This window comes from Aythya ferina, assembly GCF_964211825.1.
Source record: "Aythya ferina genome assembly, chromosome: 7".
NCBI classification, from domain to species: Eukaryota; Metazoa; Chordata; class Aves; order Anseriformes; family Anatidae; genus Aythya; species Aythya ferina.
The window spans coordinates 5077438-5090005 of record NC_140302.1 but is presented as its reverse complement, the minus strand read 5'-3'; the positions used below and the strand labels follow the sequence as shown (position 1 = coordinate 5090005).

At 49.5% G+C, this 12568-nt stretch overlaps 1 protein-coding gene across 2 annotated transcripts in view; it reads right to left on the bottom strand.

The window, feature by feature from the left end:
* Window positions 1–12568, bottom strand: part of COL13A1 (collagen type XIII alpha 1 chain) — a 93293-nt gene that overhangs the window by 7991 nt on the left and 72734 nt on the right. For both annotated transcript variants that reach the window (XM_084525064.1, XM_084525065.1), the window contains 5 exons: window positions 8794–8847; window positions 8453–8506; window positions 7647–7682; window positions 5056–5142; window positions 1306–1344 (listed from right to left, as the gene is read on the bottom strand). In XM_084525064.1, coding sequence (XP_084381190.1) covers window positions 1306–1344; window positions 5056–5142; window positions 7647–7682; window positions 8453–8506; window positions 8794–8847 — 270 coding nt within the window. The remainder of the gene's footprint in view (window positions 1–1305; window positions 1345–5055; window positions 5143–7646; window positions 7683–8452; window positions 8507–8793; window positions 8848–12568) is intronic.

Sequence of the window (12568 nt, the reverse complement as noted above, 5' to 3'; positions counted from 1 at the left end):
CTGAACTGTGGTGTGAGGGGTAATCCAGAGGCAGGAGACCGAGAGGCTCTTCGTACGCACAGGGCCTGCAGCTCGTGGGGACGCTTCCCTTTCTGCGCAGCCCCAGGGGCTGGCACAGGCTGTGCTTGGCTACCTGAGTGCTGCTGACACATGGCCTCCTCCAGAATTACTCACCAGGGAAGCTCGAAGCTCCCAAGGTACAGGGGCTGTCGTGAGTCTTGGCAGCAACACCCTTATTTAACCCCCCAAACCCTGTGCATGTGCCTCTTTAAGAAAAATACGCAATACTTAGAGATACTCTTGAATGATTCCAGCTTGAAAAATGAAAACGGCCTTTGAATCTATACAGGGCAGCTCCCATGGGCGCTTTTAATGCAATAATTTATTAAGTTCCTATATTCATCATGTGTGCACAAGTATCATGTAAATATTACAGCTGTACTCCATGACAAAACAAGCGTAAAGCAGACACAGAATTATACAGAGAACCGACAAACGGGGAAGAAGGGAGCTGTAGTATTTTCTGTACAAAAAAATATGCAGCTTCTTGATAATTTGTAAAAATGCATTAACTTTTGGCATTTCGGAGAAGAACACTGTATAAAAATAAATATTCTATGTCAAATAACACACACAGGCCAGTCCAGGGTTAGAATCATCACTGCAAAAGAAAACAAACGGGCGTTAGTGGCAGTTCTCCAACAACAGACACCAGGACAGAGGGACAGCAGGACAGAGGGACAGCAGGAAGGAAGCCGGCTCCAGCATCTGCTCCAGGAAGAAGCGGGTGCTGGATCTCAGCAGGCACCCTTCGCGCTCTCCTGGAAGCGAGGCCAGGAGCTGCGGTCCAGGCTGCTCTGTACCTGCACGGCTCGTGTGCTTTGAGTTACAGCACGCAGCGGGTCACGGAGCGGGGCCAGACCCCGGGGAGCAGCAGAGGCATTTAGGGGAGCCTCCAAAGGGAGCTCCTGAGGTGGGCAAGCCAGCAGAAACACGGCGAGAGCGGAGTTTTTTTTACATTTACACACTGCTGCTAGCGGCAGCGCCTGCCCCAACAGCAGGGGTATCACTGTGGAGATGCTGGAGCACTTCAAGGCCAGCCAGCTCACAGGGCACAGCCCCAACGCTCTCCTTTTTAGCCCATAAAACTGACCAGCATACAAACAAGGGAGTTTGCTGCTTTTCAGAGGTTTGGTGCTGGAAATCCCACGTGTGCCTCCACACCTATTTTGCTCATAGAAAAATCAGCGGGACCCGCAGCGCGGCCAGCTCAGCACAGCCACAACAGCTCCAGGGTTATTTTACCTTGTTCCAGCAGCCTTGAACCGGGAGGCCGTCTTCTCCCTGCAAAAGGGACGGGTGAAAGAGCAGGTTAGGACATGGCGAGTCGTGCAGAGAACGCGAGAAGAAGGAATGGGTGAACTGCTACAGCTGCAACAAACAGCCCGAAGCGGGGCTGGAGGAATAGTCTGACAGATATTCCTCCCCCCTCTGCAGCAACCCGGCCCTGGGGCCGAGCCCAGCTGGAAGCAAGGAGGCAGGTGGCAGGTCCGTGCCCCCGGCTTGGCTCTGTGGCACCAAGGTGAAACACCACGCCTGGCACGCCGAGGGCAAGCAAACCCCGGAGGCAGCACTAACCTCGGGTCCAGAAAAAAAAATCCATCTCCTTTCTGCCCTGCTTGTTAGAGGGTTGGCTTCATCGCCTGAGAGGCTGCCCAGCTGTCCCCTCTTGCCTCTGAGAAGCTCCAGGGAAACCAGGAGGGCAAGCAGCTGGCAGCCCGTGCTGGCTGAGCATCTCGCTGACTCCTGGAGTGTTTGTGTTTTCTCTTTCCCCCCTATAACATCGGTGAGATTTCTGTGAAAATAGCCCTGCAGTTCTGCAGCCCTGAAGCCTCGGGCTATCCCATCCCAAGGTGGGCAGGCGACTCATTTATTTTTTATCATTGAAGGTTGGATGCTTTAAGGACTTTGCTACCAAAAGGCAGTTGGGAAATGCTTTTGTGAATTACTGCCGTTAATTACATCTCAGCGCAGCTTTACTTAACATGAGAAAAGAGGAAACAAACGTCAACAGCACTGTGCTCTTGAGCAGGAGATACACAGCTGAAAAGTCGGGCACAAGGAGCTGCATCTGTGACACCAGAAGTCAAATACTTCTGTGTCTGTCAGGTTCTCGGGCTGGTGCTACTCCCAGTGAGAAATGGAGGCAGCAAAATTGTGCCAAGTGTGATGTGGGCACATTTCTGCAGTCAAATGACTCAGTTCTCACTGCCTCCAGTACCAGAAACCACTGTTGTGCGTTTCATCCCATTTGAGAAAGGGAGAAAAAAAAAAGCAATTGCACAGTAGCATATTCTGACAAAAACTATTTAACAGAGATAGACTTTCAAGGGATTCATGAACTGAGCGCTGTCATGATGCTGTACGCTGTTTCTTGCTTATGTACTGAAATGCAAATTGCTTTCTGAGCGCATTTTCTGGACTGCAGTCTCCTTGTGGTTCTTTCTCCCCACTTCCCCCCTCTTCTCCCACTAAGTGGAAACCCCAATCACGGATTCCTTAACCACCACTTCAACTGGGGCCTTCCCACTGGCACACCGGTGGTGGCGGGAGCGACCGGTGTTGTGCGTCACAGGAGATGGCAGGTGAGGTGCACGGAGGAACAGGAAGGCAGAGTTACAGCGTGAGGATCGGAGGAAGACCAGGGGCACGAGGCAGTGTTTGTTGCAGAGAAGGGAAACGGGACATGCTTGTTAGCACCGAGTGTCCCCATCCACATATCGGGTGTGTGAAGCTGTAGTTGGCAGCCTCCAGGAGTTATGCACGTGGATGTGCCAGCAGGATGCTAAGCTTTTAACCCAGTTGGATCAAAAACCGTGCTTATTCAAGTTCCCAAGCTAGCTCGCATGCCAGTACGCTATATCTACATATCAGTAAAAATAATGGCATCTGCATTCCACCAGCTTCTCTGGCAAGTTTCCCTTAACAAAAATAGGTACGAAGAGGTGTGCGTTCTCACATGGCCATGCAGGGTACATTCTAACAGAGCAGAGACAAAAAAAGAAAGGCAGACTGTCGGGGCACAGGCAGAAGCCTTGGCACCTGCAAAATCAGGTGCTTTATTCAGCCAGACTTACTCCATAGAAACCTGGCTGTTATTAGTGGGAGGTGAAACACGTGGCTCTGATCTCACAACTCAGGAACTGATCTCACATCCCTTGTAAATGGCATCAGGCAGCTTTAAGAGAGCCTAAGGGATGGAGTAACGGCCCTGAAGCAGGCCCAGGCATGGTGAACAGGGGCTGGAAGAGCAGGGGAATACTACGGGGTGGCTGGGACAGCTGTAGGGATAAAACCCTCACCTGGACGCTGCACAGCCACAGAGCAGCTCTGAGTAAACTCACAGACCGGTGATGTTTAATGGGATACTTAGAAATCAGGTGAGGTTAAATGCTCCCAACTGCTTTTGTGCTACAGTCGTAGGGTTAGATGCAGCACTGGTACAATAAGCATTCTGTAAGAGATGAGTGATTATCAGGAAATGGGCAATTCCACGTTTCTTGGGTGCTGTGGGTACTATTCTGAGTTTGGGGAGAGCCACAAAGAGGAATGGAGGGAGATAAGTGCCTAAATGACACGTTTCACATGGGCTTGCTAACAGCTAGCTGTATTTTTACAGTCAATGGACGGTGACTGAGGCAATGCAAAGCAGTGGCAGACTGCTAACCACACCGAAACGCTTAAACGTGGAGCTACGGAGGGAGGTAAGCATCGCAGCTCCTTGGCTACAGAGCCAAACGAGTGCAGCTGCAGTCTCCATGCACGAGTCTAATAAACGTTCTCAAAGTGAAGGCAAAGCAAGAACCGAAGCAGTTTTACAATTCTCATTCCTGCTGCATTCTCCCCGTGCTGGCAGCAGCTGCGAATCAGCGCACCAAGGGGAAAGGACTGATCCTGGCAACAGCAGCGCGAGGAAGGCAGGGCAGGAGAGGCGAGGAAGGAGCTGCCACGTGCGTCTCTAGGGCATGCAGCTACTTGGAGGTATCGGGAAAGAACAACCAAGGCAAAAAAGCAAACCACCATGCAGGAAAGGGAAGGTACGCCATACCAATGGGCACGGGGCATCCAGCCCGTCCAGCCCAGGTAACCCCGGCTCACCCTTCTCGCCTTTAAAACCTCGGAGACCCTGTTCACGAGATCAACCACTGTCGTTATTTCAGATAATGCCAGGCACCTCCGTGGCACAGGAGGAGAGGCTCAGACCCGCGCTGGGACTGTCGCAGGGCACTCTGCTGCCTGCCCAGAGCACAGAGGGCACACCTCCCTGGTGGTACTTTATCCGTGTGATCAGCAGGAGCAGGTGCCTGCTCCACGCGTCAGGGCACACGTCTCCAGCTGAGCTCAGCCTGAGCATGGCAGTGATGTTTATCTGCTTTGAAGTCCTCCATTTTTCCAATTTCCCAGCAGATGAGTTTCTAGACGCACGATGCACGAGTATTGCTGGGATTTATGGCAATACTACTGATTTCTGGCAGCGTGTTTGCTGCGGTGTATGAGCTGAGATGAAATGTGCAGCCATTCATACATTGATTCACCCAGACTGACAGATGGCACATTCTGCCAGAAACGTGTCCCACTCAGAACCACCGAGATGTGCTTCCCTCCAGGCAGTGCAGCTCGAGTGCCCCGTGTCACTCCCAGGCACTCATGGTGGCCGGCCCTTATTGCAGGCCAACAAACAGCTCTGCTGTCACGCAGACACGATGACACCGAACGTTTCCAGAGAGCAGTGAAGGCGGCTCAGGGCTCTGTCCGCACAGGAGAAAGCCCTGGGCTCCCAGCACGAACCCCAAGGCTGTGTGAGCTCCGGAGGAGGAAGGAACGTAACCGTGGCCACTCAACGGATCGGCTGCTCCCTGCTGAAGGCTGCAGTGGGAGCCAGACCGGCCTCATCGCAGCGTTATGCTTTTGCAAGGCCATTACTTCTGCTACGATTTCCTTCGTCCTTCCCCACCGCAAATCTTAGAACAGTACATTTGATAAAACAGAACATACCAACGGACAGGGTGCATCTAATCCAGGCGCTCCTTGGTCTCCCTTATCCCCTTTAGACCCTCTAGAGCCTTTCTTGCCCCTCTCCCCCTGTAAATAACAGTTTGGTCCAAAAGAAAAAAAAAAAAAAAAAGAATACACAAAAGCTTTAGGATCATCCATTTCAAACAAATGTCAGCAACAGTTTAAAAAATTATAAACATTGAGGAAACATTTTAAAAGAAGTGAAACCTCCCTTTGGGATGTTAAATGAGCCACAGGAGGGACCAAGGGAAGGCACAGGTGCCTTGGGACAATATCCTACGAGAGCAGGGCAGCCAAGGCCGGGTGTAACAATGGGATTTGCCAGAGGAAATTCTCAAAAGCTGCTGAGCATAAAACAGGGAAAGGGGCAGCTGCACAGGGAAATGAATTTAGGGTCCTCGTGGGAAGGGTTAAAGGAATTAGGGGATAACATCAGACAGCGCAGGCTGCTGGTTCTTCTTTAAAATGTGTTAAACCCAAAGCTGGCAAGAGAAATGGATGGGAGAGGAGAAGCAACGAGGCAAAATCACCCAGAACCAAGCACTGGAACAGAGAGGATAATCCAGGAAAATGCAGCGTGGGTTGCTCTGGAGGGAGCAGGAAGGAACCAGGAAGAAAGGCGGAAGAGGAGGAAGGGATAAAGGGGACAAAGGTGGACCTGTAGGAGCGAGGAAGACACACGTACACACATGAGAAAAAATACAGGCATTAGAACAACAGCAAAGATATTATCTTGGCAGCAAAAGATCAGGGTTTGCACTTTTTCAGCTGGGCGTCCCAAAAGGCTGTGCCTGTTCCCATCGGGACCTACTGGCACCCCAGGCACAGCTGTGCTGCGCCCCACGCTGGGCAGCAGGAGGGCTCCTGACACTGCAAAACCACTGCTCTGCCTAAAGGAACTGGGAGGGCTCGCTGAGGAGCCTGGCAAACTGCTTGGAAGCTTAACAAAATTGATGCACTCCTTTAAGTAGTGGTGACCTAATCCCCATTTCTGGAGCGGAGCAGGAGTGAGGAGAAGCCCTGGTACGAATATATGGTGGGAAAAGAGGTATTTTCTAGGATCCCCCCTGAAAAGGCATTGCAGTTGCCCATTTACAGGCTCGGCTTCCTCACATTTTCATTTCAAAATGTTGGTTGCAGTGAGGCAAAACACGCTTCAAGGGGCCAGCGAGTCTTCCCCCTCGTGCTGCTTTCCAACCCATCCTACAAGGAGGTGTTTCCAGTTTTCATTTGCTTTTCTGAGAGCTTAGGGAAGTCCTATTGGCACACTGCAGCCAATGGAAGACCCTTCTTTTAAGTAACACACCCAGTTTAAAAGCCAACTGAAGAAGTCTAGGAATTGTCATTTTCTGTTTAGAAAGCCACACAAACAAAACACAACACATCTCACCAAGGAGGAAGTTAAGAAGCAAAGCCAGAAATGGAATGATTAAAAAAGGGGAGGACTTCGGAGCTCCCAGGAAATTTGGACCTTTCTGCTCTAGTTTAAGATGCCAGTTGGCTACTGCACTCCAAAACTGCTCGTTCTGTGCAGAGCAAGGTCAGAAATACATTGCAGATAAAACCAGAGAACACTCATTATGTATAAAAAGCAAAATCATATAATGGAATCACTGCACGGGCACATGCACTGTAAATCTTTACATTTTCGGATAAATTTAGGTGATACCAGAGTCTTATCAAGAGAATGTATGTGTGAGCACATGCATAAGACATACATGTTTACTTTGTTAAGCTGTTTGACATATTTACACAACTGTAGTCTTAAAACCATAATCCAGAAGTCATTTATATTTCTAACTATAAATTATATTCAACTGTTGGTCTTTTAACTGTTTTTAATCAACAAGATTCAGAGACTTAACAAGCAAGAAGTTCCTTATGTTGTTAAAAATCCAATGATTGGAATGCCAGTGAAAGGCAAGGAGTGTTCAGTGCACACTTTTTAGTAATATTTATCTTTTTATTTTTTTTATTTAACGTAGGTGGTGAGACAGAGGAGCAGCCACCATTCACATTTTGATCCAGCTCTTTATCACATCCAGTCAGGACAAAGCCTGAGGAGGCTTCATGTCTGACTCTTTAAAGTATGCAAATTTAATTTATCTTCTCCAAATTTCCATCTCCCAGATTCTCTGGAGAACCCTTAGCTAGAGGTCAACTTTTTTCATGCTTCAGGGGGAATGTGAAAGTAACGTGATAAGATCTGCTGACTGCATCTCAGTTAACTCTCCTGGAAATCCCTGGACGCACTACCAAGCAGATAAGCAGGATTTCCTAAAGCAAGCCTTGTTGGCCTAACTCCACCACACGTGAAGCCATACTTCAGTGAGAACAGAGCTATGACAACAAAGAACACGTTAGAAAATTCCTCCTGTATCTTTCAGAGGGACATGCTGTGATGTTCTAGATGATGACACAAACTACGGGTATCACCTTCAAAAATACAGGTTTGTGAATCATTCACACAAGGGGTTAGCAAACAGAATCTCATGCCAGCTGTCTCTAAGTGGCTCAGGCAGCAACCAGTCCCCCACTGTGCAAAGACCAAGACTTGCTTGGTAACTTACCCGGATTCCTTTGTCACCAGGCAGACCTTGTAAACCCTGAAACACATCAATGCAAAAATAGAAATATTTCACACACAGACAGGTCCCACTGGATACCTCCTCAAACAGAACACATGCCCAAGAGTTTGTTTCCATCACTATCCATTACTGTGTGGTAAAAATTAACATTTCCTGTAGACAACCTTCTCCTCACCTCCAGGAGACCATCCAGGCTAACACAGCACTGCTTCTACTCTAAGAATTTTTCACATAGAAACCAGACTTGCTGAAAGAACTCAGTTTCTGAAGAGGAAAACAAAAGTACACAACCACAACCTTCTTTTGTTCTTTTTTCTTTTTTTTTCCTTCTTTCTCTTTTAATAAACAATGAAGCAGTTCCCTGATGACCTATGCTGCATTTTGCAAAAGTAAACCCAAACAATGGAACTAACCTCACTCAAGGCAACTTTTGTCACTGTGATGAAAACGCAGATACCCAACGTGGAAAGGTACACCATGCTCAAAAGCAGTATTTTGGAGTAAGTTACAACTCCTGCGAGTCCCACACAGCTTCTTTTCGTACTTTGAGGGCAACAGAGAATTTAGAGTTCCCTCCAGCTTCATTTATCTCATTCTGAATAACTGCTCTGAAACTACCCAGCTCTGCCTGTTGCTCCCATGGGGTATTTGAGCTCATAATTTTGGTTCTTTAACACCTAACCTAGCTGAAATTGGAAATATTACATTACAGCAGCACCTTAAAATATCAGCCACAACAAGGAAGTAGGGGCTTGTAGATAACACATTCCTACTGCTCTCACACTTACGGGAAGTCCTGCTGGTCCCATTGGTCCTACAACACCAGGATCTCCTTTACTGCCCTGAAATAGAGACAAAAGAGTAGAAGTTGTTAACGCTCCTATTTGGTATGACCAGGCAGCACAACAATGACTACAGAAACACTATAGAAGAAATAGAAAGGTTACAATTTAAAGTACCTAAAACCCCAAGAATAAAATGCTTAGAAATCAGAGACCAAGTTGAGGGTCCTATATGCCCAAAGACAGAAGTTTCAGCTGCTAGAAAGACCTAGAGCTTCTCCATTTTAAGGAACTGTTGTGTCTGCAGAGGAGCTACAGAGCATTGGTCAGTTTTGAACCAAACTCACCCTTTCTCCTTTTGGTCCTGCTGGTCCCGAAACCCCCATTGGTCCTGGAGTGCCCTGTAGTTGGAGGAAGGGAAACACATCAGATCTGGCCTCTTTCATTCCAGGGCTCCGTTAAAGCCAGGAGCCACTGCTGCTCCTTTAGGAAGAAGCACAGCTGGCAAGGGCAGTCCAGTGGCTGAAGGCATCGAGCGCCACTACAGCTTTCAGCGGTGGTGGTGGTGGGTTTGAAGGTGTTACATGCAGCCTGACAAACAGGGGAACCACTGCACTCAATCACACCCGCACCATCTTACAGAGCCTTGTCTTCTGATTTTGAAGCTATGCCTAGACAATCTGTACAGGGGGCATTTCTACTAGCACCACGAGGGAATATTTTTCTCTCCGGTTTGTCACAGACAATACTGAAAGCCGTAGCAGAATAAAGGCCATTTATTTCGACGTACAGTAAGCAACTTGTGTGTGAGTGTGTGTGTGGTTTCCTTCCCCCCAACCTCCCAGTGTCAGCTGAGGTGGACAAAAGTGAAAGCTTGCATTCCTTGGTGGTAGGCAGCCAGTCATGCAAGCTGGAAGACACCATGCTGCAAAGAGGAACGCAGATGCATACCAGGAGGGGTGGTGGTATCGTGCATTCCCAAGCCCTCTGCTCCTTTTTTTGCCATTTCTGCTACTCCATCGGGCTCTTGATCACACTGACAGGAAAACCCATTTTTTCGCTCCACTTTTGGCACAGGGGCCCACTCCCACTAGCACACCAAACCTACGTGCAGGCAGTGCTGAGGCTCGTTCAGGCTTTGGGAAATGAACCCAGCCCAAGCTGGTCTTTAACAGGTGCAACAGAGCAGGCAGCTAACAGTCCTAACAAAACACTCCCGTTGAGGCAATGCTGGATCCGGGCACCTTCAGCCCTGTCCAGCCTCCTGGGCTTTACAGAATCACAGAATTTTCTAGGTTGGAAGAGACCTCAAGGTCATCGAGTCCAACCTCCAACCTAACGCTAACAGCCCTCCACTAAACCATATCCCTAAGCTCTACATCTAAACGTCTTTTGAAGACTTCCAGGGATGGTGACTCCACCACTTCCCTGGGCAGCCTGTTCCAATGCCTCACAACCCTTTCTGTAAAGAAGTTCTTCCTAACATCTAACCTAAAACTCCCCTGCCTCAACTTAAGCCCATTCCCCCTCGTCCTGTCACCAGGCACGTGGGAGAACAGGCCAACTCCCACCTCTCTACAGCCTCCTTTAAGGTATCTGTAAAGAGCAATAAGGTCACCCCTGAGCCTCCTCTTCTCCAGGCTGAACAAGCCCAGCTCCCTCAGCCGCTCCTCGTAGGACTTGTTCTCCAGGCCCCTCACCAGCTTCGTCGCCCTTCTCTGCACCCGCTCAAGCACCTCCATGTCCTTCTTGTAGCGAGGGGCCCAAAACTGAACACAGTACTCGAGGTGCGGCCTCACCAGAGCTGAGTACAGGGGGACGATCACCTCCCTAGCCCTGCTGGTCACGCTGTTCCTAATACAAGCCAGGATGCCGTTGGCCTTCTTGGCCACCTGAGCACACTGCTGGCTCATATTCAGCCGACTGTCCACCATCGCTCCCAGGTCCTTCTCTGCCTGGCAGCTTTCCAACCATTCCTCTCCCAGCCTGTAGCTCTGCTTGGGGTTATTGCGCCCCAGGTGCAGGACCCGGCACTTGGCCTTGTTAAACTTCATGCAGTTGACCTCAGCCCATCGGTGCAGCCTATCCAGATCCTCCTGCAGAGCCTTCCTACCCTCAAGCAGATCGACACACGCACCTAACTTGGTGTCATCTGCGAACTTACTGAGGGTGCACTCGATGCCCTCGTCCAGATCATCGATGAAGATATTAAAGAGGACCGGCCCCAGCACCGAGCCCTGGGGGACGCCACTAGTGACTGGCCTCCAACTGGACTTGGCTCCATTCACCACGACTCTTTGGGCCCGGCTATCCAGCCAGTTTCTAACCCAACGAAGCGTGCGCCAGTCCAAGCCAAGAGCAGCCAGTTTCTTGAGGAGAATGCTGTGGGAGACGGTGTCAAAAGCCTTGCTGAAGTCAAGGTAGACCACATCCACAGCCTTTCCCTCATCCACCCAGCGCGTCACTCTGTCATAGAAGGAGATCAGGTTCGTCAGGCATGACCTGCCTTTCATAAAGCCATGCTGACTGGGCCTGATCGCCTGCTTCCCCTTCAAGTGCTGCATGATGACTCTCAGGAGGATCTGCTCCATGAGCTTTCCTGGCACTGAGGTCAAACTGACAGGCCTGTAGTTTCCTGGGTCTGCCCTCCGGCCCTTCTTGTAGATGGGCGTCACGTTTGCTAGCCGCCAGTCGATTGGGACCTCCCCCGATAGCCAGGACTGTTGATAAATGATGGACAGTGGCTTGGCCAGCTCCTCTGCCAGTTCCCTCAGTACCCTTGGGTGGATCCCATCTGGCCCCATCGACTTGTGCACATCTAAGTGCCGTAGCAGGTCACCAACCAGTTCTTCATGGATAGTGAGGGCCACATCCTGCTCCCCATCCCCTTCCACCAGCTCAGGGTACTGGGTATCCAGAGAACATCCGGTATTGCCGCTAAAGACTGAGGTAAAGAAGGCATTGAGCACCTCCGCCTTTTCCTCATCTCTTGTAACTAAGTTTCCCCCCGCATCCAGTAAAGGATGGAGATTCTCCTTAGTCCTCCTTTTTGTGTTGATGTATTTATAGAAACGTTTTTTGTTATCTTTAACGGCAGTAGCCAGATTGAGCTCCAGATGAGCTTTGGCCTTCCTAATTTTGTCCCTGCACAGCCTCGCTACTTCTTTAAAGTCCTCCTTAGTGGCCTGCCCACTTTTCCAAAGCTTATAAACCCTCTTTTTCCTCCTAAGATCAAGCCACAATTCTCTGTTGAGCCAGGCCGGTCTTCTTCCCCGCCAGCTCGTCTTTGGGCACGTCTTTGGAGCATTCCCTGCTGTAGGGCCTGCTGCAGCTCTCCCAGGCCAGCCAAAGCACAGCCTTCGCCTCTGCAGTGAGCACTGCCCCCAGCCACACTGCACAGTCAGGCATTTATTTACCCAGCCCTACTGCCTACGCTTCTAAGACTGGCAAGAATCAGAATGCAGAGTCACAAAAGTAACCCCTCCAAGCTGAGTCCAACTCCTGGATCAGAAGAGCTTTTCAGACAAGCCAAGATCTGCAGGACGTAGGTAGAGACACCGCTCATGCAGCACGGTTTCAATGCAGTGAAAAAGAGTGGCTCTCCTTGGATCTACATCACAAAGATCTTAATTGCCTGCATATTTGCATCATTTTAAGGTAATTTAGTGCCATGAAATATACTGAGAACTGACCTGCATGTGTACAAAAATCAAGCTACAATTTTCCAGAACGAGTGAGCAGATAAGCTGTAACTCAGAAACTGTCCTGAAGTTCCAGAGCAGGGGATTATCCCCAGTTACACTGAGGAGAAATCACTTTGTAAATAGCCAATTGGAGTGTATGTGGGTGATGCATGATTTTCCAAGTGGGATAAAAAATGTATTTGGCCCATATTTAACAGTTTTTACCCAGGAATGGCAGAGTGCTTTATGAGAACCAGGTTAGTGGTACTCATCTCGTTCCAAGTTTGGCAGGCTGAGAAGCTGAGCCAGAAGGAGTTTATTTCCTTCACATCCTTCACATTTCCTTCCCTGAGCACCCAGTGTGAAAACAAGGCACGGCCCAAAGCTTTTGCTCACAAGATAAAGCAGACAGGCGTTATCATGGCAAAGGCACAACTGC